At 41.1% G+C, this 25,961-nt stretch overlaps 1 protein-coding gene and 1 non-coding gene across 2 annotated transcripts in view; one reads left to right on the top strand and one right to left on the bottom strand.

Annotated features, from left to right (window-relative positions):
- Positions 1-3,719: 3,719 nt before the first annotated feature.
- On the bottom strand, positions 3,720-3,824 carry LOC114230378 (U6 spliceosomal RNA). Its single transcript, XR_003616272.2, has one exon. It is a non-coding gene; the product is annotated as a U6 spliceosomal RNA (small nuclear RNA).
- A 3,364-nt stretch (positions 3,825-7,188) lies between these two features.
- XPO1 (exportin 1) overlaps positions 7,189-25,961 on the top strand; it is a 47,326-nt gene continuing 28,553 nt past the window's right edge. Inside the window, exons 1-4 of the mRNA XM_054728435.1 lie at positions 7,189-7,305; positions 10,841-10,972; positions 18,851-18,952; positions 22,660-22,732. Coding sequence (XP_054584410.1) covers positions 10,847-10,972; positions 18,851-18,952; positions 22,660-22,732 — 301 coding nt within the window. The 5' untranslated portion in view covers positions 7,189-7,305; positions 10,841-10,846. The remainder of the gene's footprint in view (positions 7,306-10,840; positions 10,973-18,850; positions 18,953-22,659; positions 22,733-25,961) is intronic.

Genomic DNA, 25,961 nt, shown 5'->3' with positions numbered 1-25,961 from the left:
ACCATGTGTCCCTGGATCCAGGTGAGGCCTTGTGCAACTAAACCCGGGTGAGGCCACGTGCCCCTGGGTCTGGGAGAGGCCAAGCGTCCCTGGGTACGGGTGAAGCCAGATCCTGGATCCGGGTGAGGCCGTGCACCCCTGGATCCATCCGGGTGAGGCTGGGTCCCAGGCCCGGGTGAGACCACGCGCCCCTTGGGTATGGGTGAGGCCACGTGCCCCTTAGTCCGGGTGACGCCGTGCCCCTGGGTTCGGCCGAGACCAAACCAGAGGGAGTCGGACCTCCATTACCACCATTTGTCCACCATCCAGAGCTGAGGGGTCAGTGCTGACATGTACACATAAGGAACTACTGGACATCGAAATTGGGTCTCAAAAGAACTGTTGGTCCAGGGGGAAGCTCGCTACAGATTGATTCATTTGCCTGTCAGCATAAATATTATTGCTCGTCTCACATTCAGTTCTTATTAGTATATATCTAGTGACATTTGATCTCATTCATCTAGAGGAAATGATGAACAACATAGACTGAGGAACAAGAACAGAACCAGAATCAAGGAGGCATCGATCGGACTATCGGGCCTCAGAGGGAGGATAGGGGAGGGTAGGGGGAGGGTGGGGGGAGGGGGAGAGTTCAACCAAAGGACCTGTATGCATGCATATAAGCCTATCCAACGGTTAAGTTCAACAGGGGATTGGGGCATGCGTGGGGAGAGGGGTGGGATGGGAATGGGGGGATGAGGACAAATATGTGACACCTTAATCAATAAAGAAATTAAAAAAAAAAAATTTTTTGACCAAGTGACTCTGAAATGTCTTCAAATACCTCTTTTAATATTGTTCAATGAAAATAACTCCCTGGTATTTAAAAAAAGCCAACAATGCAACTAAATTAACCCCCACTTATTAAAGATAACATGTTCAAATTTATGAAACTGTGTGATTACTCAGAAACTATTATAGATCCAATTGTAGGAAAAATCACATCTCAAGAAAATATTTTTTATCATTTGGTCTTTTTCTGTCAAGAGAAATAAAAGGTTTTTCTTATAATTGTATCCCCAGTCCCAACACAGTACATGTCACATGATGGGACTCAAAATATTAGTTAAATAAATGAATATCTGAATAAGTATAGAGAATGCTTCCTGAAGGCAAACACATTGACACAATCCCTAATAAAAACGTTTCTGTATTTCTATTTATCTGCTCTAATCCTCAAAAGAAAGGAACACACAGAAAGCACCTTAGAAACCTTCTAACAGTTCGATCACTTCACGGATGGTGAAGAGCTCTGCTGCCTTAGTAAGGGCAGAAGGAGTAGGAGAATCCAGATCTCCTGCTTTCAGGCATCTTTCACTGTCCCATTTTGCAACTCCAACTTTTTAAAAAAGTGGCGACATTCATAAGAATATTATTTGATCCTGTGAAACCCACTTTGTTTGTACAGCTCAAATGTATCTCTCTCCACTGCAGAGTTACTACAGAGCCATATATCTCCTGTAGCAGCAGAATTTGGAACATAGATGTGGAATTCATAAATGAAGGCGTTTTTGTCCCTCAAGAAAACTTTGTATGCTTTTCTGTGTGCCAGTTATTTCCACAGTGTAAGTTGTTTGGCTGCAGTCTTCAACAGCCAATGAAGTTTATGTTGTACACGAGACCTTGGGGATTTCATGTTCGCTGGGGCCAACAAAAGCAAATTCTCTTATGCTCTCCTACCAGGAACCTCATTCTGACATTCTGACAGATGCCTTCTCAGATCTGCATGAGTTTCTACTTCCCTCTCTAGTTTCCACGACAAGCAGAGTTTGCCTCTGAAGCCCCATTTAGTCTGTCTTCCCTCACTGGTCCTCTTTCTGTCTCTTCAGGTCCCATTAGTGGTCCTGTTTTCTTCCCTTAGCCACCCTGATTTCATAAGAAATATACTTGCAGAGTTCTCATTCCCACTAAAGTGCAAATGCCTGAAACCACTCTCCACACCCCACACCGTTCATTTGTGAGAAAAAGCAGAAGGGAGAAATAACACCTGCCCCTGTCTGCAGTTCTAGTCTCTAAAGGCAGAGACTACATTATATAGGCACTAAATCTTATTATTTGTGTATTTTTTGAAGAGCTCACAGTCAAGAAAAATGGTCTTCAGAGCCAAAAGCACAAATAAAAATGCAAAGATTTCTCATTTGACTGTGTTGTGATCTTTTTTATTGTTGTTGTTGTTGTTGTTAATCCACATCAGAGGATATTTTTTCCATCAATTTTTAGAGAGAGTGGAAGAGAGGGGGAGAGACAGAGAGAGGGAAACATCGATGTGAGACATCAATTGGTTGCTTCCTGAACGCATCTTGACCGGGGCTGGGGATCAAGCCTGCAACCGAGGTACATGCCCTTGGCCAGAGTAGAACCCATGGCTCTTCAGTCCTTGGGCTGACGCTCCAATCACTGAGCCAAACCAGCTAGGGCGACTCTGGTGTGATCTTAACAGCAAATATTTATAGCTTTAATAGGGAACAAACAGGTACTGTTCATATATTGTAGTATGTAAATTGATACAATCATTTTAGGGGACACCTTGGCAGTACCTACCACAATAATCTATATATACACTGAGTGGCCAGATTATTATGATCTCTGAACGCATAATAATCTGGCCACTCAGTGTGTGTGTGTGTGTGTGTGTGTGTGTGTGTATGTATATATATATATATATATATATATATATATATATATATATACACATATATATTTTAGAGGCCCGGTGCATGAATTCGTGCATGGGTGGGCTTCAGCCAGCGGGAGGGGACATGGATGATTGGATGGCCTGCTGGTTGAACTCCTCATCAAGGGGACAATTTGCACATTAGCCTTATATTATATAGGATATACACTGAGTGGCCAGATTATTATGCGTTCAGAGATCATAATAATCTGGCCACTCAGTGTATATAAAAGGCTAATATACAAAGTGTCCCCTTGGGAGTTCAACCAGGAGACTGGGAGTTTGATCACTCCCTATGACGTTCGCTGACCACCAGGGGGTGGTGTGGAACATGGCGGGCGACCAGTGGCAGCGGTGGTGCACAGGCTGGGAGGGAAGGAGGAGGCAGAGGGGGCGGGAACTTGATCAGCCCTGATTGCTGGCCAGGCCTAGGGACCCTACCCGTGCACAAATTTCGTGCACCAGGCTTCTAGTAACTATATATGGCCTTTGACAAAGTAATTCCACTTTTAGGGTGTTAACCTAAAGATATATTCACATATGTGTCTAAAGATAAAAATGTATGGGGCATTCACTGCAGTATTATTCATGAGAGAAAACCAGAAATAGCCCAATTGTCCTCAGTAGGGAAATGGTTGAATGATTTATATCATAAATTTTATGGTACTGAGAAGATGGGGAGAGCTATGGGACTGTTATAAGGATGAAGTGGATTTATACATTCTGATCTGTTTAGTAAAATGTAAGTCACTGAACAATATGTATAGTATGATGTCATATACTAGTATAATGAACAAAACACAAAGCAAACATATTTGTAAATGGATAGAAAATACCTCAAAGCATATAAACCACACCCTAAAAGATGATTATCTCTAGACAGGGAAAAGAAATGAGGAAGGCATAAGAAAGGGATTTTTATTTTTAGCTGCAGATAATTCTTTCTCTATTGTTTGAATTATTAACAGTGATCATGTATTGCTTTTTAATTTAAAAATAATTTTTAAAAAATTTGGAACAGTTCCCAAATTTGCATGCCATCCTTACCCAGCAGCCATGCTCATCTTATCTATATCACTCCAATTTTAGTATATAGGGTGTCCAAAAAAATGTATACACACACTGAATAATTATAAAGACAGTGTTTATTAAAGTACATTTCATTTTCAAAATTAAGCTATCAGCTGTTAAAGTGTGCATACATTTTTTGGGAAACACCCTGTATGTGCTACTGAAGCAAGCACTAAAAATAATTTACAAAAATAGAAATAAGAGCCTGGCCGGTGTGGCTCAGTTGGTTGAGCATTGTCCCTGCACTGAAAGGTCGCTGGTTTGATTCTGGGTCAGGGTACATGTCCAGGTTGTGAATAGCAGGGGAAGGGGCAACTGATTGATGTTTTTCTCATATGGATGTTTCTCTCTCTCTCTCAATCTCTGAATCAATAAAAACATTTAAAATGTAGAAATACATGACAAGTGGTAGAAAGAAATTTATGAGTTTCTGTTGCTCTTATATCTGATGAATGTTATTGTTTTGTGAGACAATGTGAACTCAAATACCCCAGTTTTTATTCCTATTGTCCTGCCATCTAAAAAATCAGTGTTCTGGTCAAAGAGCTAAAAATGTGGAGGAAAAAAACTTTTCAAAACACAAGACAGCCCCAGTTTTTCTAGTAATAGAATGTAAGTATTCCAAATGATCAGTGTACATCATATATATTATACATTATGGTTTAATATTATTCAAGTAGGCAATGCATAAAAATCTTAGGTCTGAAAGTCACTTAATATCACTTTGGTAAATCTAGGCGTTAAGTCATTGGGTTTTGTTTTTTTAAAATATATTTTTATTGATTTCAGAGAGGAAGGGAGAAGGAGCGAGAGCTAGAAACATCAATGATGAGAATCATTGATCGGCTGCCTCCTGCATGCCCCCAACTGGAGATTGAGCCCACAACCCTAGGCATGTGCCCTTGACTGGAATCAAACCCTGGGACTCTTCAGTCCACAGGCCGACGCTCTATCCACTGAGCCAAACCAGCCAGGGCTCATTGGGGTTTTCTTATTGGAGGCTGAGGGAGGTACTCTCCACCCCCCACTTCCCCAGAATTTAAAAATCTTTGTTGAAAGTATTACATATGTCCCCCCTTTTCTCCCCATTGATCCTTTCTAGCTCACCCCGCCAGCTCCTCCAGGCCTTCACCATCTTATTGTCTGTGTCCGTGGGTTATGCATATTTGCATACAAGTTCTTTGGTTGATCTCTTCCCACCCACCCACCCACCCCCGCCTTCCCTCTGATTCCAATCTGTTCCATGCTTCTGTGTCTCTGGATATATTTCCTTATTTTATTTTGTTCATTAGGTTCCACATATGAGTGAGATCAAGTGGAGGGAGTTATTCTTAAGGGTGCTTTGGTGTTAGCTATGGCTACTGTGAGTTGAAGATTTGCCGAAGAAAATTGTGTTGATTTAATAAACCATTTACCAACCTCTTGGTGGCACAATAGGCCCCATAAAATTTGGGTGGGTTGCTTGCTGTTTCTTAATCAGATAATCAGTAAAGCTGATTTGGAGGGCACCTGGGGACAACCCAGAGGCAACCATGTGAAAGGCCACGTGGGTGTGACTTTCAAAGAAAATACCATCTGGTGATGGTGCAGTGTGTGAAGGACAGCTATGCTGAAAAGAAAAACCGAGGGTAGAGACAGAGCAAGGGCACTTGCTGGGAGGCACTTGGCATGCAAGTTTACCCCTGCGCCATGTTCAATCAATTCCCGGGATTATAGTCTTAGTGTTTAGGAAGGGTTGGTTTTATTTATTTTGCCTTTTTATTAAACTTATTGGTGTGACAGCGGTTAACAAAATTATATAGGTTTCGGGTGCACAATTCTACAAGACAGGGTTGGTTGTTGAAGTAGCCAAATTTCAGTCTGGGGAAGAGTTAAAATTTGAAGGAGACTTGCCCAAGAACTATTTTGTTTTTTTGTGTTTTTTTTTTCAGGGCTCCGAGGTCACAAAGCAGCAAGAGCTAAAGACCCCACACCTCATCTCAACCTCCTTCAGGGTTCTCCTCCCCATCCACTCCAGGCCCCACGCCGAGGGCTTTCAAACAGAGGAGAGGTCTGGGGCCTACACTCTAGCCAAGCGTGTGGTTTTACGCTCGTTCTCCACCCCCGCCCCCGCCCCGATTAAAGAAAACACTGGGTGCGCACTCCCTTTTCAGAGCGCGGCCCCCATTCGAGGGGCGGGTCCTCATCCCGGCGGGCTCAGGCCACGCAGGTTGGCGGGAGCCGGCGGGGGCGGGCCGCCGCGGGTCCCGGGAAGCCGAGAGAAGGATGCCGCGCGCCACGCTCAAACTCGCGCCGCCACCAGCTCACGAGCTGCTCCCCACCCTCTTCGTCACTAAAGGCGCCAGCCTATGAGCGGCTCGGAAAGGCCGGGCCTGCGGACTAAGCCCTGGGAGGGGGAGCGGCGGGAGGAGAACGGGAAGTCGAGGGCGGGCTGCATTTGATTGACGGGTGACCGAACCAGTCCTCCTCGCGGCTTCTCTTCGCTCTCTCCTCTGCTGGGCTCAACTCTTGTCCCACCTCCTCCTCCTCCACCCCCCCCTTCTCGCTCTTTTTCGGCCCGCCCCAATTCCCTTCCCCCACTCTGCGGGCAAATCGCTGCTGGAAGGAGGCGGGGGCAGAAGCGGCGGGCTCGTGTGGAGACTTGAGGTGGGATTGACGGGCGATCTGACCAATAAGAGGTGGACTGATGGCGCGGCTGTGGCTGGAACAGGCCAATAGACGGGCGGGCTGGGGGCGGAGGCCCAGGTTCCAAACGCTCCGCGGCGCCATGGGCTGAAAACTCAACCGAGATGGAATCTCCCAGTCTGAACCGGTTTCAACCGGTTCCGAGTTTGAGGCACTAGGAGGAGGGGGAGAAGCGGCTGCAGCGGCCGCGGCAGGACCAGCGGGAGCTACAGCATCAGCAAGAGCAACAGTAGCTACAGCCCCGGCGGCGCTGCCTCTTCCAGTCTTTGCTGCTGCAGTCCGTGCAACCACCCGGAGGGGGAGGGGGAACCACCAGTCGCTGAGAAGCAGGAGAAGGGGGGAAAGTTTAGGCGAGCCGGGGTGGGGGGGCCAGCGCCGGAGCCGCGTGAGAGAGGGAGCCGTGTTTTGGGAGGGGAAGTCGGACTGCAACTGGCGGCAGAGCGTTCCCCGGCCGTGTGGACTCTGCACCCCTACTCCTGCCGCTCCCGCCGCCGCCTGTGGCTGGAGGGTCCCCCCGGGGCTGAATCTTTGGGACTTGACCCCGTTCCCCTCCCCCTCCCCTTACTCCCCAGCCAGGCGGGAGCATTTATTTCTCAGATTAATTCCCCTCCTTTTTTTGGGGGGTGTGTGGGTGTGGGTGTGTGTCGGGGTGAAGTGTCCCTGCATAGTAAATACTGTTGAGCCTTTTTTTTTTTTTCCCTTTTTTTAAAAATTTCCTTTTTTTTAAGGTGGGAAGACTGAAACCCACCTTGATTTCCTCCCCTTTCCCCTCTCCCCACCTTCCCTCTCCCTAATCCCCCGACCAGGAAGGAAGCAGCAGTTGGTTCAATCTCTGGGTAAGTCGGCTGTGTCTTCGGGGCCGGGGGCCGGGCGGCGGCGCGGCCGGGCGGGAGGAGGCCGGCGTGGGGCGCGGCGGCGGCGGCGGCGGCCGCGGGAAGCGAGCCGAGGAGGCGGCGGCGGGCCCAGCGCAGCCTGCGATTGAATGGAGCCGCTCCTGCCACTGGGAGATGGAGGCGGGGAGGTGGCCGCGGGAGGGGAAGCGCTTGCTGGGTCATTCGCGTGTGCGGGTGACGGTGGAGGAAAGCGGAGGAGCGTGGTAGTGAAGCAGGGGCCCCAGCGCGGGGGTGGAAGGGCTTCCCCAGCCCAAAGGGCTGGGCAGGAGTTGGGGTGACTTCAGGAGCATCTCTGTAAATTATTAGGAGTGGAAGTTTCCAGAAATATTTAGTGCAGCAGCATTGAAACGTCCGCCTGCATCACGTGGCCGCTCGGTGGAGAGCTTGGAGATCGGGGGAGGGAGGGGCTGCCGAGTCCCTGCACCTCCTGCGAGGAAACTCACAATCTTTGTGTGTGTGTTTTTGCAGAGTGAGATTAGAAGTAGGGAAGAGGAGTTGATTTTTTTTTTTTCTCAAGGATCTGCAAATGGGGTTTCGTGCCATAGTTTGTTTTCGGCGGCTTGAGCTCGCTGTGATGGGTGTTTACTGCTGATATTTCCTAGTGGATGATGTCCTAATTCTCCTTCATTCCGATGTCTCTTGAGTTTGGTGTGGGTGGGAGAAGCGGTGTAGTGGAGGAAGCGTTAAAGGTTTGCCCAGCCCGGACCTCCTGATCACGCAGAGGCCATGCTGCATAGAGAATGGGGCGGTGAACTTCGGGCGCCTGGCGGTGCCTCCTGCGAGTCTGGGCGGGGTGAGTGCGCGCTCCGTGTGCTCGAGGCAGAAGCCGCGAATGGGCTCGGGGAGCGAGGGAGGGCGGGCCTAGTGCGGCGTGTTTCTAGTGAATGAAGCCAGCCCTGGCCCACACCTAAGGGGGCCGTCTCTGCTATAGCGGCTGGGGATTCATTATTATTATTATTATTATTATTATTATTTTGCCTACTGTGTAGTTATCATGAACCAGCGGTTATGCTTTCCCTGGTTTTGGATGGGAGTGGCAGTAGGTAGCTGCCTGCCTCCTGCGTTGGAAGTTGGTAGTCACTTGTAGAGTCACCGCACTGTGCAGGCTATCCAGTGAGTGGATTTTAGGATTGAGTGTTCCAAGGGAACATAAAAAGATGCCTTTGTGGTTTCACCCTTCTCGCTATGGCTGTTTATCTGCCTGGTTGTGTATCGTAAGTGTATGGGACACTGCAGTCAGTGGAAAGAATGCTTTGGAAGTGATTTGATGTGGGGGACTAAATGTGCTTGGCATTGACCAGAAAGCCGCCATTTCTGTGCTCCGTACAGTTCAAGAATAGGCAGGTCATATCGAAGATAGCCACTAGTTCTAAAGATGGCAAACTCTTCAGTATTTAACACAAGCTTCTATTCTAAACCTGATTTTTTTTTTTTCAAAAGAATTTAGCTCAGAGAACTCTGAGAGAACAATTTCTTGAAAATGAAACTTTTTAGAGTCACTTTATTTTTTGTTTTGGTTATTCAATTATGATAGGTAGGACAAATAGGAAAGTTCGGTCAATGTTTAACCAAAAACAAAAACCGAAAACGTGATACGTAGATCTTGATGCTTTGTGGACCTTGTTTTCAGCTTCAATTTTTAAGATTGTTCTGATCTTTTAAAATTGTCTGGCTCTTGAAGAGAGGAAATTGAAACATCTTTATTTGAATCACATTTCCTTTTTTATGTTAGTATTTAGAGCAAAGATTTTTGTTGTGTATGCCAGGTACTCTACTATAAAACATGTTTAATAACTTATATAAAAGTTTTTGAAATCTCATCAGCTTTACTGTCAACAGACTTCAGGTTACTAAAAATCATTCCCTTTTTAATGCAGATGCTCAGGCCTCTTTAAAATACATCTTTTTATTGATTTCAGATAAGAAGGAGAGGGAGAGAGAAACATCAAGGATGAGAGAGAATCTTTGATCGGCTGTCTCCTGCATGCCCCCCAGTGGGGGAGGAGCCTGCCACCCAGGCATGTGCCCTTGACCAGGAATTGAACCTGGGACCCTTCAGTCCACAGGGCCAATGCTCTATCCACGGAGCCAAACCAGGTCGGGCCCTTCATCTCTTAATACCTCAATTCTTTACATTATGTCTAACTTATTAACCCACTTCTAATTTGTTGTAACTGACATTATCATTAAGTAAAACATTTGATCAAGCTAGTTTGTCCAAACATGATCAAATTAGCCACCCATTTCCTGATCCTGGAAGGTTTTTAAAAGTGGGGAACAATTGGAGATGACCATCTAACCTTGCTGGATCTAGATACAGTAAACTAAGAGTTCTTAACCTGAGGTTTCATGCCTGGCTTTCAGAGTCCTGCATCTTCTGTAATTGTATACAAAACTGTGAGCTTTTAATTTGGCAAGAACTGTCATCTCCTCTGATTGTAAGGCATTTTGACCCCAAAATGTTAAGGAGTACTGATTTACTAGCCAGTCAGACTTGAGTGGCACTAGCTTTGAAGTAAAAGCAAAGGAAAGATGTTTATACTGCTGGGCAACAAAAATGTGGATGTGTGCCAGCATCTTGGAGTGGAATCCTCTTAAAAGGATAACATCGCATATGAACCAGTAGGTTTTAGCCAGTGCATTTTTTGAGGTGAAGAAGCTCATTTTCTGTTGTGATGAAATTTGCTTTTATTTGGAAAATAGTTGGCAAGCTTTACAGTTTTTACCTTGCCAATGAAGACCCAGAAATTTGAAGGAAAAAAAAATCTTGTTTGACATATTATCATAAAGGTGTGTGTTTTTTCTAGACCATATATTCAGGGAATTTGTATGCTTGTAATCTTAGTCCCAAATTCATTGAGGGTTGAAAGAAGCAAATGTAGATGGTTTAATTGTATGTAGAAACTTAAGTTCTTTATAGATATTAAGAGTACCAAATTTGTTAGGCTGGTGGTTCCTGCTAATCATTGACACATACAATAGCAAAACTTGTGTACCACATTTAATTTTTAGCATCTTCCTGCCTTTTCAGTATATCTTAATTTAAAAATTAAGGTAACATGAAATGAGGGGAAGTGAGTCTTTACCGAACTAGACCTACTTATGCAGGGGGGAAATAAACATGTCCACTTGAAGTTGATCTGTACTTAAAAATTTGAGATCAAGACTTTGAACTGTCAATATTTAGGACCATAAATTCTTAATAGATTCATCTTAAAAACAAGTTAGGATAACTTTATATAAATGTCATTAGAGAGCGATACAATTTTTCTGGCATCTAGAGTTGAATAGGTGCTGATAACTGGGCATGGTTATGGAGTAGCTAAGTAATTTCAGCTTTTATTTGCTTTTGTTAAATCTTTGAAATACTCATTAAAATATTTGTGTGAACATGGTTGAAGTAAAATAACAGTAGCAAGTTTTGACTGATATTATCAAAACTTCATAGATATCTTAAATATTTTTTCTTTATTTTCAGTAATCTATGCCAGCAATTATGACAATGTTAGCAGACCATGCAGCTCGTCAGCTGCTTGATTTCAGCCAAAAACTGGATATCAACCTTTTAGACAATGTGGTGAATTGCTTATACCATGGAGAAGGAGCCCAGGTAAAGTAGCTGTTCAAAACTTGAGAGCATAGTGTAACAAAGTTGTTGGATTTTGAATACAGGTTTAAATAATTGCCTTTTTAAAAAGTATTCCATAGTTTGTATTAATTCAGAATTAAATAGAAAATGATAAATGTCTGAAAAGAGAAGTTGGGTTTTATATATATTTTTTATTGATTTCAGAGAGGAAGGGAGAGGGAGAGAGAGACACATCAATGATGAGAGAGAATCATTGATCTACTGCTTCCTTCACGATCCCCAGTTGTGGGCAAGCCTGCAACCCGGGCATCCTTCAGTCCGCAGGCCGACACTCTATATCCACTGAGCCAAACCAGCTAGGGCTGCATTATATTTTGACACAGAGTGAAATAATATTTTCTTACACTTGTTCTGTTATTCTTAAACATTTACTCCATTTAATAAAAAATAGAGTTCTGGCCAGTTTGACTCAGTGGATCCTGCTGAAGAGTCCCCGGTTTGATTGCTGCCAAGAACAAGGGCACATACCTTGGTTGCAGGATCGATCTGCATGCAATCTGCATGTGGGAGGCAACAAATCAATGTTTTTCTCTCTCCCCCCCCACCCCCTCCCTTCCACTCTCTAAAAAAGGATTTTTAAAATATCCTCTGGTGAGGATTTAAAAAAAAGAAAGGAAAAAAATAAAAGATAGAGCACAATGTATTAAATGTTTTGTAGAGATATTAAAGATAGTATGTACCTTATATGTATATCATTATTTGTAGTTAATATGATTCTTTTAATCTGTAAAATAATTAAATTAAATTACAAAACTACTTCACAGATAAACTTGTTTTGATTTTTTTTTTTTTTTTTTATAAGAGGAGGGAGAGATAGAAATATTGATGAGAGAAACATCAATTGGTTGCCTCCTGCATACCTCCTACTGGGGATGGAGCCCACAATCCTGGCATGCTTTCTGACCAGGAATCAAACCTCTTGGTGCAGGGTTGACAATCAAGCACTGAGCGACACCAGCTGTGCTATAAACTTGTTTTAAGAATCTTAATACCAAACATCTTTATGTTATTTGAATTTTTAAAAATATGTATTTTTATTGCTTTCAGAAAGTAATGGAGAAGAGAGATAGAAACATCTATTGTGAGAAATAATCATTGATAGGTTGCCTCCTCCTCCCGCTGCAGGGATCGAGCCCGCAACCCAGGCATGTGTCCTGACTGGGAATTGAACCGTAATCTTCTGGTTCATAGGTTGGCTGGGCTGTTATTTGAATTTTAACATTTGTAAAAGTGGTACTGTTAATGTAGGGAATTATCTTACCACATAATCTATTTTTGATCATTGTAAAGTGTGGGTTTTTTGTTTGTTTTTAATACCCCATTTAAAGAGAGATGAGGCAGGGATGTTTCTAAAATGTAATGTTAACAAGAAACTGGACAGTCTTGAGACTTCACCCTATGGAACTAATGTCAAAGTTTTATTTTATTTTTATTTTATATATTGATTTTTTTCAGAGAGGAAGGGAGAGAGAGGGATAGAGAGTTAGAAACATCAATGGGAGAGAAACATTGATCAGCTGCCTCCTGCACACCCCCTACTGGGGATGTGCGCGCAACCAAGGTACATGCCCTTGACCAGGAATCGAACCTGGGACCCTTCAGTCTGCAGGCCGATGCTCTATCCACTGAGCCAAACCGGTCAGGGCTAATGTCAAAGTTTTAAATGAGTAAGTTTCCTTTCTGTTGGATAAGAAAATCTTAAGAGAATTTTAAAGGAAAGGGCCATGAAAATTGTGTGAGTGGAAAAATTACTCTTGCAATGGTTGTTGTAAGCTTGTTAGTCCAGTTTAATATTCCTAAGAGTAGTTGATCAGAGTTCTTTTCTCCAAAAGCTTTCCTGAAAAAGTTACTCCATCTGTATCACACATATCATGTTGTTTCCTCATGCTGTACATTCGACATGGAGCTTTAAGCTTAATTTCATTTTAACGTATGTATGGAAAGCAGCTGCTTTTGGAAGAAAGTATAAAAAGTAAGGTTAAAAATGCATGAAGTAAAGTTGGGCTCAGCTTTGAATATATTTGAAACACAAATCTGTAGCCATTAGGAAGATGAGCATTTAATTTTTTCACATCAGTTATTGCTGCTCTTTAATCTTTGTCTTTTTTTAACCTGATTTACAACATCTAAAAGTAATATGAATAAATGAAGAGACCAGTGTTCTAGGCCTATAAATGAGAATTAGTAATTTTTATCAAGAAAAATATGTTGTAGTACTGCCTTCAGTAATGTTTCATAGCATTGAGATTTAATGATTTGTTTTAAATTTGAATTTTTAATAAACAGGTTTAGAAAATAAATATTTTCTATGTTTAAAAGCAAAACTATCTCAAATGTAAGGATTTTAAGTTTAGATCTCATGACAAATCAGTTGCATAAAGATGATCAGTAAACTGATCAGTATTTGTTATATTATAGACTAGAGGCCTGGTGCACGAAATTCGTGCAAGAGTAGGCCTGCCTTCTTTCCCCTGGCTGCTGGTACCTGCTTCCCTCACAGAGGGAGGCCCCACCCACCTGCTGCATCCTGCTGGATGGTGGCCTGGGCCTCTCTCTGCAGGGCGATCATGGGGTGATGGGCGGGCGCCTGCCTTGGCTGGCCATCCCAGTGGGTGTCATAGCGTGGTCCTGGCTGGTCGTTCCACTATTTGGTTGGTTTGCATATTATGCTTTTATTATTATATATAGGATAAGGAAACTGAGGTTTAGAGCTCAAAGATTAAGAACTCCTTTTCTAAAAATCATGTCTTTTAAACTTCTAGTTCTGTTTTTTTTTTGTAACCACCTTTTTGAAGCTCTTATTTTGAATGAAAAGAAGAAAAGGATGTAGTAAAAAACATGGTGTTGTCTTAATTTTATTCCAGTAAGTTTTCTAGTTATTGTTCTGGAGTCTCCTCTATAAACTATTACCTACCTTGCAAGCTACTGGAGGATTAATGATGAGATTTGTAAAGTACCTGTTATAGTACCTGTTACTTAACAGGAATTCTGTTTAAAGAGTACTTTTGGAAGTATAAAGATTTAGTATATGTGATGTCAAATTCATTGATTTTAAAGTACAGTATATATTTTTTCCTAATCTCAAAATATGTGCTAAAAATGGCAACTAGAAATTATACTGATTAAACTTTTAAACTAAACTGTAGCTAGTCATAACTTTTTAAAAAGGACTACATAAATTTGGAGGGGAAGAAATTATTAGAAGGGTGGCTTTTTTTAATTTATTGGGGTGACATGGTTAATATGATCATAAAGGGTTCAGGTGTAGGTTTCTGTGTTACAAGATCTGTAACTTGTGCCCACCACCCAAAGTCAAATCTTCTGTCATCATATATTAGGACCTCCTTCACCCCTACCCCAAGGGTGCCTTTTAAAATTCATCAACAGAACTTTTACTTAAATGGGGGGACTAGAGTAGGATATTTAGCACTGAAACATTAGGATTACCTTCCGTAATAAGCATTTTTCTATTTTTAGGCAAGTAGCCAGGGGGAAAAGATATGGAAGAGCTGGGTGATTTCTCCACTATTGTGTTGTCTTTAACTCTTTTTAATCTATTGCTTAGCAACTAGAATACTTTCACCATTCAGTTAGTAGCACAGAGAGATGCAAGATTTTCTCCCTCTTTTTATAACCTCTTTGAAGTGTCAAGTTAGTAAAAGAATCTTATATAAGGACTAGAGGCCCACTGCATGTAGGGTCCCTAGGCTTAGCCTTCTGCCATTGGGGCCGCCGCTGCTGCTGCTGCTTGAGGCAGTGATTGAAGCTGTGGGGCGCACACGCCCGCAACCTACACGGCCCTGAGTGGGCAGCGTGTTCCATCAGCAGCCAGCCCGATGCACGCACATGGAGGTGAAGTCACTGGTGCCCGCTTTCCCACAGGCCTGAGGCCCAAGCATCCGGGCATGAGCTGGTGATCCTAACAGCCTGACAGCCAGCCTGGTCCTCCTTCCACCCACCCTGATCCCCCCGTTTACCATTGCTGACCCATTGGAGCCTGCTAGTTGCCAGTCCCGAGTCCTGCCCCGCCCCCGCTCACAGGCCTGGGGTTGGGGGGCAGGGCGAAGGGACCAAGAGGTGATCAATGCCTCCTTATTGTGACTGGTCAAGCAGTTGTTCTGGTCATGATGCTTATGGCCTCTGGCCTTTTGTAATATAGGATAGTGGGATTAGGGTAAAATAAAGATACTAGGATTCAAATACTAGAATTAACTTTGAAGAGTAAAATTACAGGAGAACTAAGTAAATGATTATAAGAGGCATGGGTTTTTTATATCTCTTAATATTTGTTACTATTTTATATTTTACTTGTTTTTTGTTAATCCTCTTCTGAAGGTATTTTTTCCCTATTGATTTTCAGACAATGGAAAGGAGGAGTAGAGACAAAAGAGAGAAACATTGATTTGTTGCCTCCCACACTCGCCCTTGCCCAGAATCAAACCTGAGGGCCTTCAGTCTGCGGGCTGATGCTCTAACCACTGAACAAAGCCAGCTAGGGCTATTTGTTAACTATTTTAAAATGCAGCTCTATGTTTAGTAAGAAATGAATATTTAGAGATTCTCAGAATCAAAACTGCTAAAATGTGCTTTAGCCCTAGATAACTCACATCAAGTACTCTTTCTGCCTTTTGTCTGCCTTTTATATTATATATATATGCAAGCCTAAGTGACCGTTCATCTGGTAGCTATGATGCACACTGACCACCAGGGGGCAGACGCACAGGCATGGAAACATGGGACAGACTGATGAATCTCGCGGGGGCGGGGGGCGCAAGAAGAGATTAACCAAAGACCTTATATGCATACCAGAGGCCTGGTGTACTGGTGGGGTCCCTTGGCCTGGCCGGCAGAGAACAGGCCAAAACTAGCAGTCTGACAATCCCCCGAGGGGTCCCGGGTTGTGAGAGGGCGCAGGCCAGGTTGAGGGACCCCACTGGTGCACAAATCCGTGCCCTGGGCGTCTAGTATAATTATAGTCCCTTAAGTTATCAGTCCTTAATGAAATGAAATAAAATCTATCTATAATAATAAAAGCGTAATATTCTAATTATATTGGACAGCCCAACAACCTTCCAAAGCCAGGGCTGCGAGGGCCAAGCCCCTTGCATGAATTTTATGCATTGGGCCTCTAGTATTTCCACTAATAAAAGAACAAGATGCAAATTGACCATACCTTTGTGACGCCCACCAGCCAATCAGGTGTGAGTATGCAAAGTAACCCAACAAAGATGGCGGGTTAATTTGCATGTGCAGGTGCCGAATGGCCAGGGGTGGGACGCTTGCGTCGTCAGGCGACAACGCAGGCGTTCTGCACCACCCCAGCCCCTCTGGGCCTCTGGGCAGCATGGGGAGGTGGAAAGGCAGCTCTGGGCCTGAGTGAAGGCGGTGCTGGCAGCCAGGGGAAGGAAGGCCCATTCTTGCATGAATCTTCGTGCATCAGGCCTCTTATATATATTGATTTTCAGATATATATATTTCTTATATATATAAAAGCCTAAGCGACTGGCCGGTAGCTATGACACATACTGACCACCCGGGGCAGATGCTCAACACAGAAGCCGAAACCACAGGCATGGAAATATGGGACTAACTGATGAATTTCAGAGGGGAGAGAGGAGGACGGGGAAGAGATTAACCAAAGGTCTTACATGCATACTAGAGGCACCAGTGGGTCCCTTGGCCTAGCGGCCTGGCTTGCAGGGATCGGACCAACTCCCGCTCTCTGACATCCCCCGAGGGGTCTCAGATTGTAAGATGGTGCGGGCCAGGCCAAGGGACCCCACCGGGCCTCTGGTGTGTGTGTGTGTGTGTGTATAAATAATTGCATTTTCCAGCTTACACTCTAGCCTTAGCCCCAGACCCTCAGGTGAAACCCAGGCAGCTGATCTGATTTTTAAGTTGCATGAGGCTTCTGGTGGTGGTGTTAGAACCACCACCTAGCTTTAGTTTAACTCAACTGTTTTAAAAACAATAAAGAGTATATGTTGCTGGTTGACTAATGGCAAAATGGTGAATGTGATGTAACTGTCACCTGAGGAAAATAATTCTCAACATCAAAGCCAAAGTAGGAGTAAGGGTTATTTCCATAAGTTGAAATAAAAGCCAAGTCAAAGATTTTGAGATGTCTCTGTCAAATGATTGAAGTAAGAATGCTTCTCCCCCATCCCCCTTTTTTTATTTTTCTTGTTTTATAGTATAGATTTAAACCCTTGATCAAGTAAATTAGTCTAACAGGAGGGTAATCAGACAAAAATAAAAACCATCAAGCTAGATTTTTGCCTACAATATGTGATAGAAATAGGTAAAAGATCATTAGGGAGAATCCAGTTGAGCTACAAAACAGCCTTTAAAGATAAAAAAGATTAAGCTGTTGCTTTTTAAGGAAAACACACATTATTAATAATAGAATTAACAGTCTTTGTTCATGTATAGATAGAAAACTATAATGGTTTAAAAAACTAGATAAATAATGTCAACCTGGCTAGATCTTTAAAACTGTTCATTTCAATCATATTTCAGTAAATATGAGGAAGCTAAAAACTGTCCAATGGAAAGAGCAAATTATTATTATTTTTAATCCTCACCCGAGGATATTTTTCCATTGATTTTTAGGGAGAGTGGAAGAGAGGGAAAGACAGAAATATCAATGTGAGAAGCACATCGATTGGTTGCCTCCTGCACAAGCCCCGACCAGGGCCAGGGCCTGCAACAGAGGTCGAACCTAGGACCCTTTGGGCTGCAGGCCAACGCTCTGTCCACTGAGACAAACTGGCTAGGGCTACACAATTGTAGTTTCTATGAAATTCATACACGTGCTCTGAAAATATGGACAGGAAAAGACCAAATTCATGATAGTGACTATCTTTAAAGAAGAAACAAAGGAAGGAAATGGCACTGGAGAAACTTATAAAAGATGACTTCCATAAGTTTTAGGTCTTTTATGCTTAAAACAAAAACACATTCTAGATAATGGCTACATTGATTTAATATTTTTTCTTGGTTTGCATTTTAAAATTTTTTTAAATCTATTTTTATTGATTTCAGAGAGAGGGAGAAGAAGAGACAGATAGAAACATCAATGATGAGAGAAAATCATTAATCGGCTGCCTCCTGCACCCTCCCTTCCCCCTACCGGGGATCGAGCCTGCAACCCAGGCCTGTGCCCTTGACTGGAATCAAACCTGGAACCCTTCAGTCTGTAGGCTGACGTTCTATCCATTGAGCCAAACCAGCTAGGGCATGCATTTTTTTAAATGTAAAGCTTTCAAAATAAGCTAGGATTTAATGTATGAAATTTGAGGACATTCAGAAAAGTAAGTTTATAATATATTTAAGAGACTATTTAAAAAATTAGTCTAAGGGTCTTAATGTTTTATATGTGGGTGTGGGTGTGTGTGTGTATTTGAGATTTAAAGTATTAGACCTCGTTTATATGCCTTCACACAATACATTTTTATAGATAAATTTTGTTAAGAGGTAGGTTGGTGACTCTTGTAAAACAGTATACCATTATTCATCTAAGTAGATGAAGTTTTCTATGTTGCTTTTAGTTGATTGTAAGTACTGAGAACTTGTTTATGTCAGAGAAGATCTTTGTTAGCATTGGTTGAATTTAAGTATCCCAAAAAGGCTATTTTATTTCAAAGGAATAAATATTCCTATTTTTAATTGAAGTTTGAGTGATAACAAACACATTTTTATTTCTGTAAAGACATATTATTTGAGTGTTTCTGAAAGTTGGTAGAATCATTGTCCTGTTAGGATTTGTGCCTTGTTCCATTTTAGTAAATGACTCAAAAGAACAAGTGAATTTAAAATTCTTCTTGTATAATATTTTAGCAAAGAATGGCTCAAGAAGTACTGACACATTTAAAGGAGCATCCTGATGCATGGACAAGAGTCGATACAATTTTGGAATTTTCACAGAATATGAACACGAAAGTAAGCAAGTAGTGGTTTTAAAATCCATTTATTTCTTCTTTCTTCCAGTCATAAACTTTGAGGAAGGTATCTCATTTTTAGTATGAGCATTTGTTATCTCAAATCATTTAATATTGTTAACTTATTCAAAATTGAGTCTTAAACATAGGATTAATTCTTGCAAATAGTCCTAAGAATTATGAAGCTTTGTAATTGGGACTAGTATGCAAGGTGGATTTTTGTTTGTTTGTTTTGGGTTTTTTGTTTTGCTTTGTTTTCTTTTTAGAATATGTGTACAGATCTAAGTGGCATAAAAAAATTCTGAATGTTACTCAGAAATGAAACATAACATCAGAGGAATTTGGGGGGGCAAGTAATCAATATAATACAGGCTCTAAGCACCTCCAACACCAAGTTGTATGGGCAGCATAAAACCCTACTCTGTGGTATCAGTGCTTTTAATGGGACAGCTCTCAGTTTTTACTTGCAATTGAAAATGTTATAATCCAGGTCCTTTTTTTCTTAAGTTTGGACAGAAGGGTTGATCAAAATGTGTTTTGACTGTTTTAGGCTTGGTGATTCACACTTCTCTTTAAACTGCATTAACTTAACAAAATACCGTGCATGGCATTCTGTTTAATATGCACAAGGTTTCCACTTGCTACACATTGTGTTAAAACAGAAAATAGCCATGTTCACATCTGTTTCTGAAATCAGACTGTGTTAATTAACAGTTTTAAAATATTAATTAGTTTTGACATCTTGTAAATTTTCGGGCAAAAATACAGTTCAGAACTTCCTCAAAGTGCTAACCTTAAGTAACATAACAGTGTTTGCCTGTTTGCTTGCCTGGTAAATTTTGCTTTTTATACTGACAGACATTACTAATGTTTAAGTTGATTTATCAACAGTATTTTTAAAAACTCAAATTTGTCTTGTGAAAAATGAGATGATTAGAGGAACAGAAAGAAAGCAACAGGTAAAGAATTCTTCGATTTACATAAATTACAAATGATTTGGTGCTAAAGTTATGCACTATGACATTTGGCTTTTATGCAATCATTTTTTTTTCTTTAAAGATGTTAACACTACCTGATATTAATCATAATGTTCCATTATGTTGATTGCTTGTAATAGGAAGAAAAGGGGTGTCTTCCTGTGCAACTGACACAGCTAGGCTTTGACGGCAGGCCTCCACAAGGTCTACCCTTTTGATTCCCTTTAACTGAATTCTGTTCATCAATTGTTTTTGTTTCATGGGCGGTGGGAGGGGAAAGGGGAATTCAATGCATAAAATAAGTATTTCTGGGGGCTCAGTAGAAATTTCTACCATAGGGATCATTTCATGCATTTATTTATTTTTTTTCATTTAGTCTTTGCTGTTTTCTGTCCCTCACCTTCATAACTCAGCAGTGGATTTCTCAAATCCTGAGATGTAAAGCAGAAATGTAATTCTTTAGAATGATTGAATTACTTGTGGATATTTCCAAAGTAGTCATTTTTCGTTGGCCTTCAGATTTGGCTGTCACTTTAGATTTTTTGGTGTGTTTTTGTTGTTTTTTAAATTTATTTTTATTTCTTTCAAAGAGGAAGGGAGAGGGAGAGAAACATCAGTGAAGAGAGAGAATCATTGATCGGCTGCCTCCTGTATGCCCCACACTGAGTATCAAGCCCACAACCCAGGCATGTGCCCTGACCGGGAATTGAACTGTGGCCTCCTGGTTCACAGGTCAATGCTCAACCACTGAGCCACGCTGGGTGGGCCAACTTTAGATTTCTTAATCAAAATATTATTGTTCAAATAAATATGAATTCAACTGTAGAGTCTAAATGTTTAGGACAGATTGGGTTTTAGGATATTATGATGGTGATCTATCTATTTCTTTGACCTAACTTGTGAAAAGCTTATATTGGGCTTCTTGCTTCAGCCCCCTTGGCAGAAAGACCCAAATATGAGTTGTATCTTCTGCAAGCTTATGCTACCTTTTTACAGTTGGAGAAAGGACTAGAGGTTAGTATACAGATAAGTGAAATAACAAAGTATCGAATATAAAGGAAGATGTAAATAAATGTAACAATAAAGGAAGGGGAAACTATCCTTCAATTAAAAACTAAGCTGAAAAACTGACTAAATATGGTATGGTTATTTAAATTATTACTTTTTACTGGTATATTTATGGTTGTTTTGCTTCATAATTTTTAAAGATCTCTTTAATTAGTTTAGTATTAGCAAGAGGATAATAGTCCATGTAGTAAAAAAAATACATAGCTTTGACAACTTGATAGTCTGATTTCATGCCTATAAAATTAAAGTTTTTAGAGCAGTTTTATCTTTTAAGTTAATTTAGAATTTCAACCAGAAACTTTCCCTTTTTGCTTTGTTTACATTTTTCTGAGAACTTTAGAGGGGTGTAAATGAACCTGATAGAAAGCTTCACTATTTACTGCTGATTATGAAACACCTGCATCAAATTTATATTTTCAGAATTTTGCTTTGGCCTTGTTTTTATCTGGAAGTCTTTTAAGGAATGTTTTGCAAATGTAGGATTTCATTTGAAAATTTTCCTGAAAAGTGTGAAATGTTAAAATGAAAGAAACAGCAAAAACGTTTACTGTTTGAGCACAATGTAGTTTGGGACAGTCTATATTGTGCTTTGGATAAAATGAGCATTCATATGATCCCTTTGGTTGAAATACTAATGCTCCTATTTTATTGTGTGATGACTAACCATTTTAAAGATGAACTCTTATTCTCAGCCAAAACTTGCAATCTGAGGTTATATGTCTATATATGAGTGAGTTTACCTTTCAGGTATTATAGCTGATTCTTCCCTAATTTAACCAGTTAAAACATACCACAATAATTTTGTCTTTTTTCTTCCTCCTGTCTATCCACACTAATTGGTCATGATAATAATTTTGGGTTTTAACTCCTATAGCATTATAAATTGTTGTAAACATTCTTGACTATTTAGAGTGAGTAATCAGCAGGAGGGACAAAATTGCTTAAAAGTGGTATCTGTTTATTCATTTTTTTTACATTTTCAGTTATAACTTCTATATTTAGGAAGGAATACCTGAAAGGTAGATACAGATTGCAACATGCACTTGTATTATTTTTGACTGTGCACAAAAGTTTATCTTTAAGTTAGTAGAAATAGCAAATATAAGGGTGGGGTTAAAATTTAAAATTAAACCCATGGGCTGTCTTGCTGCTCCTTAAATAACACACCAGTGATGTTTTATAAAGACTTTCTACAGAAAGTATCTTTGGCAATACTTTAATGCTTGGCCAAGAGCTTACAACTCCTAGAAGATGGTAGGAAGCTTGAGAGCATCCAAGCTGCTAAATTCTTAGGAACCTGGTCGTGTTAAAGTACGTGAGCCTATAAGCAGTCATTTATGCTGTGAATTCATATCTGGCTGCTACTTCCTCCTACAGATAAGCCCAATTGGCTGCAAAAAGGCTTTTTATTTGGTTCTTCCTGGTGTGAGCATGTGTAAACAGCAGGACATTAAATAGAGTAGTAAAAAATAAAATGAGGAAAATGCATGAAAATTCAGTATATGGGTGAATAGATCCTTGTTTAATATATGTAATTAAACTTGGTAGCATAATGTTTTTGGAACTTTAGATGTAAATGTGTGAATGTCTGTCCATTTGTGAATCCTGAAAGTTGCTAGTCTTACAGTAATATATTCACATATCTCTGTTATCCAATTTTCAGTATTATGGACTACAAATTTTGGAAAATGTGATAAAAACAAGATGGAAGATTCTTCCGAGGAACCAGTGTGAAGGTAGGAAATACTTTATGAAATTATAAATTCAGAGAAATTTTATTAATCCTGACATTTTTTATCATAGTTAAGTATTTGGGTAGTGGGTGTATTGAATCTAGTTTATTATGCTTTAACTAGAGGCCAGGTGCACGGATTTGGCACCGGTGGGGTCCCTCGGCCTGGCCTCCGGGGATCGGGCCAAAACCAGCTCTCCAATATCCCCCAAAGGGTCCCGGATTGCGAGAGGGCAGTTCTCAGGTGATGTACCCCAGAATTGGGCTCCCTCCTCTCTGGTTCTGGGTGCGTCACCCAAGAACTGCAGCTACCAAGTCACCACAGCTCGGCAGATCCTGCGTTGAGCTTCTGTCCCCAGATGGTCAGTGTGCGTCATAGCTACCAGTCGGACGGTCACTTAGGCTTTTATATATACTAGAGGCATGTTGCACGAAAATTTGTACAAGAGTAGGCCTTCCTTCCCTCAGCTGCTGGCACCAACTTCCCTCCGGGATCTGGGCTTTCCTCCTCCAGCTGCCATCAGGCACCCAGGACCCAGGCTGGCTTTCCTCCAGCAAAGCAGGTTGTTTATAAGGTTATCTTTTTGGGGACATAGGATACCAGACTATTCAGACTTTTTATAATAAATATTGTGATGAAAGATATGTATGAATTCAGTTACTCTGGAACCATGTCTGAAGTGAATATTGTTTAAAAATGTAGGACAGTAAGAGAAAAGGAAAAAACTTAAAAGAGAAAAGGAAAAAAACACATTTTAAAATCACAAGCCTTTACCTTTTGAATTCTAAGAGGTTGACATCTTAAAATAAGAAAATAAATATGTGGTGAGCAAAAGTAGGTTTACAGTTGTGAGTATGTGGAAGTTTATTCTTATATTGTAATATTTTCCGAATGAATGTAAGCCCACTTTTGCCCTACCCGGCATTTAACTTTTCCCTTTGTATTCTTTTTGGTAAAAGTAGTCAATAGTTTTAAGAAACATGGGATAAGGTAGTCTCTTGGAATTCCTTGTATTTACTTTAATTTTTCATGTACTGCCTTTATTGCCTACTTTATATCACTTGTTTTAATCTCTGAAAAACAAAATAGAGTCTATACTTTATAAGAGAGAATATACTACTTTTGGAGTGTGGTATATTTGTTTGTTTGTTTAATTTAAATTCTTTATTGTTTAAAGTATTATGTAAGTCTCCTTATTCCCCCCATTGACCTCTCCCTGGTCGGTCCCATCCCCCAGCACATGCCCTCACCCCCCTACTGTCTGTGTCCATTGGTTATGCTCATATGCATATATATTTGTTTTTTTATTATGACACTAGAGGCCCGGTGCATGAAAATTCATGCACTGGAAGGGTGTCTCTCAGCCCAGCCTGCCCCCCTCTCACAGTCCAGGAGCCCTCAGGGGTGGGAGGCAACCCGGCAATCAGGGGAAGGTAACGCCCCATCACACCTCTGCTGCTGCCCCTGCCAGCAGTGTAAGCCTCAGCCAGCCCTGATTACCTGAGCCTCGGGCAGCCGCCATCCAATGCTTGCCTGTGCCTTGGGCTGGTCCTGGGGGGCTGAGGGGACTGGGTGCCGCCATCTTTGAGGGTGGGCAGTCAATTAGCATATTCCCTCATTGGCTGTGGGTGCCGCCATCTTTGTGACTATGTGAGGGTCAATTAGCATATTCATTCTTTATTAGATAGGATCATAAGAGCTCCCATGGATTAATATGCAAGTATCCAACATATAATATTTCAGAGGGCTTAAGACTGTTTACTTTTGAGAGTCTATTGTCATGTTTGAACAGACTGGAGGGGAAGCAGTGGTCATTATTCTGCCTAGCTTAGGAGAATTCTGTTTTATTCATGTGTTCTTATTCTCTGTTGAGATAACTTCTTTGTTTCTCTCCAAACTATGTTTATTATTTTTAAAAAGTATCAGAATCACCTTTCTCCCTGCATTTCCCTTCATCACTAGTGTTAAGATTAAGTATGGTATAAACTTCATAAAATTACCTGAAGTTACTCTTTCACCCATGTATAATTGCTATTATTGGTGAACACATTATATGAAGGAAAAGGTGTGGTGTAACTTCTAGGGTCTTGGAGAGGCACATTGTTGGAAGACCAGGCAAATTGGCTTCCAGAGAATGTTAGTGGACCCTAGATTTTTATATCAACAGCAACTTTGCATGATGGATTTAATGATGCATGTTCTTTTTTAAGGTAATTGATCTCATCTGTAAAGCATTGGAAAATAAATTCAATACTGTATTAATTTTATAATTCTTTTTAACATTGTCAGTCCTGTGGAGGCTTCTCCAAGCTTATGATTTTGTGTTTCACAAATTATGCTAGTATTTCTGAAAGTTAATTTTCCTTCATCTTTATGTAACTTTGGTATTGGAAATGAATTAGTATAACCCCCCAAATACTGTACATTGCTTTGTCATGTCGTTTAAAGCTGTCAACGCCACTTCTTACTCTATCTTAGCGTATATATTTACTAGAGAGGCCTGATGCATGAAATTCATGCAAGGGGCTTGGCCCCCAGTTGCCGCGGCAGCTGCCTCTGCCTTGGCCCCCCGCCACCAGGGCTTCTTCCGGAAGAACATCCGGACTAATTAGCATAGTACACTTTTATTATTATATATTTACCTGGGGCACATAGTGTATATCTGCTTCATACAAAGCACTGTTAGGTATTAAGACTATATAAATATATCCTTACATCAGAGTGCATGCTAAGGGTCAGAATGTGCTAAAAGAAGGGAATGATGATTAGGTCAGGCCCTTTAGACAAGTTCCTTCATACAAATTGCAATGCTTGTATTTTAAAGGAAGTGTAGGTTTAGCTACACAACAAACCAAAATAAATTTTCAACGTTTTTTTTTTCCAATCTAGCAATTTTTAAATTCTGATTTCAGGTGCTTGTTCATTAACAGTTTAATTTTCACATGTTCTTTTAGGGTAATGGTACTTTTACTTCAGGCCTCTTGTCTAAAGCACTTTGCCAAGAAAATCTCTGACAATTCTAGACTGTGTTTAGATATCTCTTGCTGCATGTTCCCTTAGTACAGTGGTTTTCAACCTTTCTAATGCAGCGACCCTTTAATACAGTTCCTCATGTTGTGGCGACCCCCAACCATAAAATTATTTTCGTTGCTACTTCATAACTGTAATTTTGCTACTGTTAATGAATCGTAATGTAAATATCTGTGTTTTCCGATGGTCTTAGGCGACCCAC

This window comes from Eptesicus fuscus, chromosome 16 (genome assembly GCF_027574615.1).
Source record: "Eptesicus fuscus isolate TK198812 chromosome 16, DD_ASM_mEF_20220401, whole genome shotgun sequence".
NCBI classification, from domain to species: Eukaryota; Metazoa; Chordata; class Mammalia; order Chiroptera; family Vespertilionidae; genus Eptesicus; species Eptesicus fuscus.
This window is presented reverse-complemented; position numbering and strand designations above follow the sequence as displayed.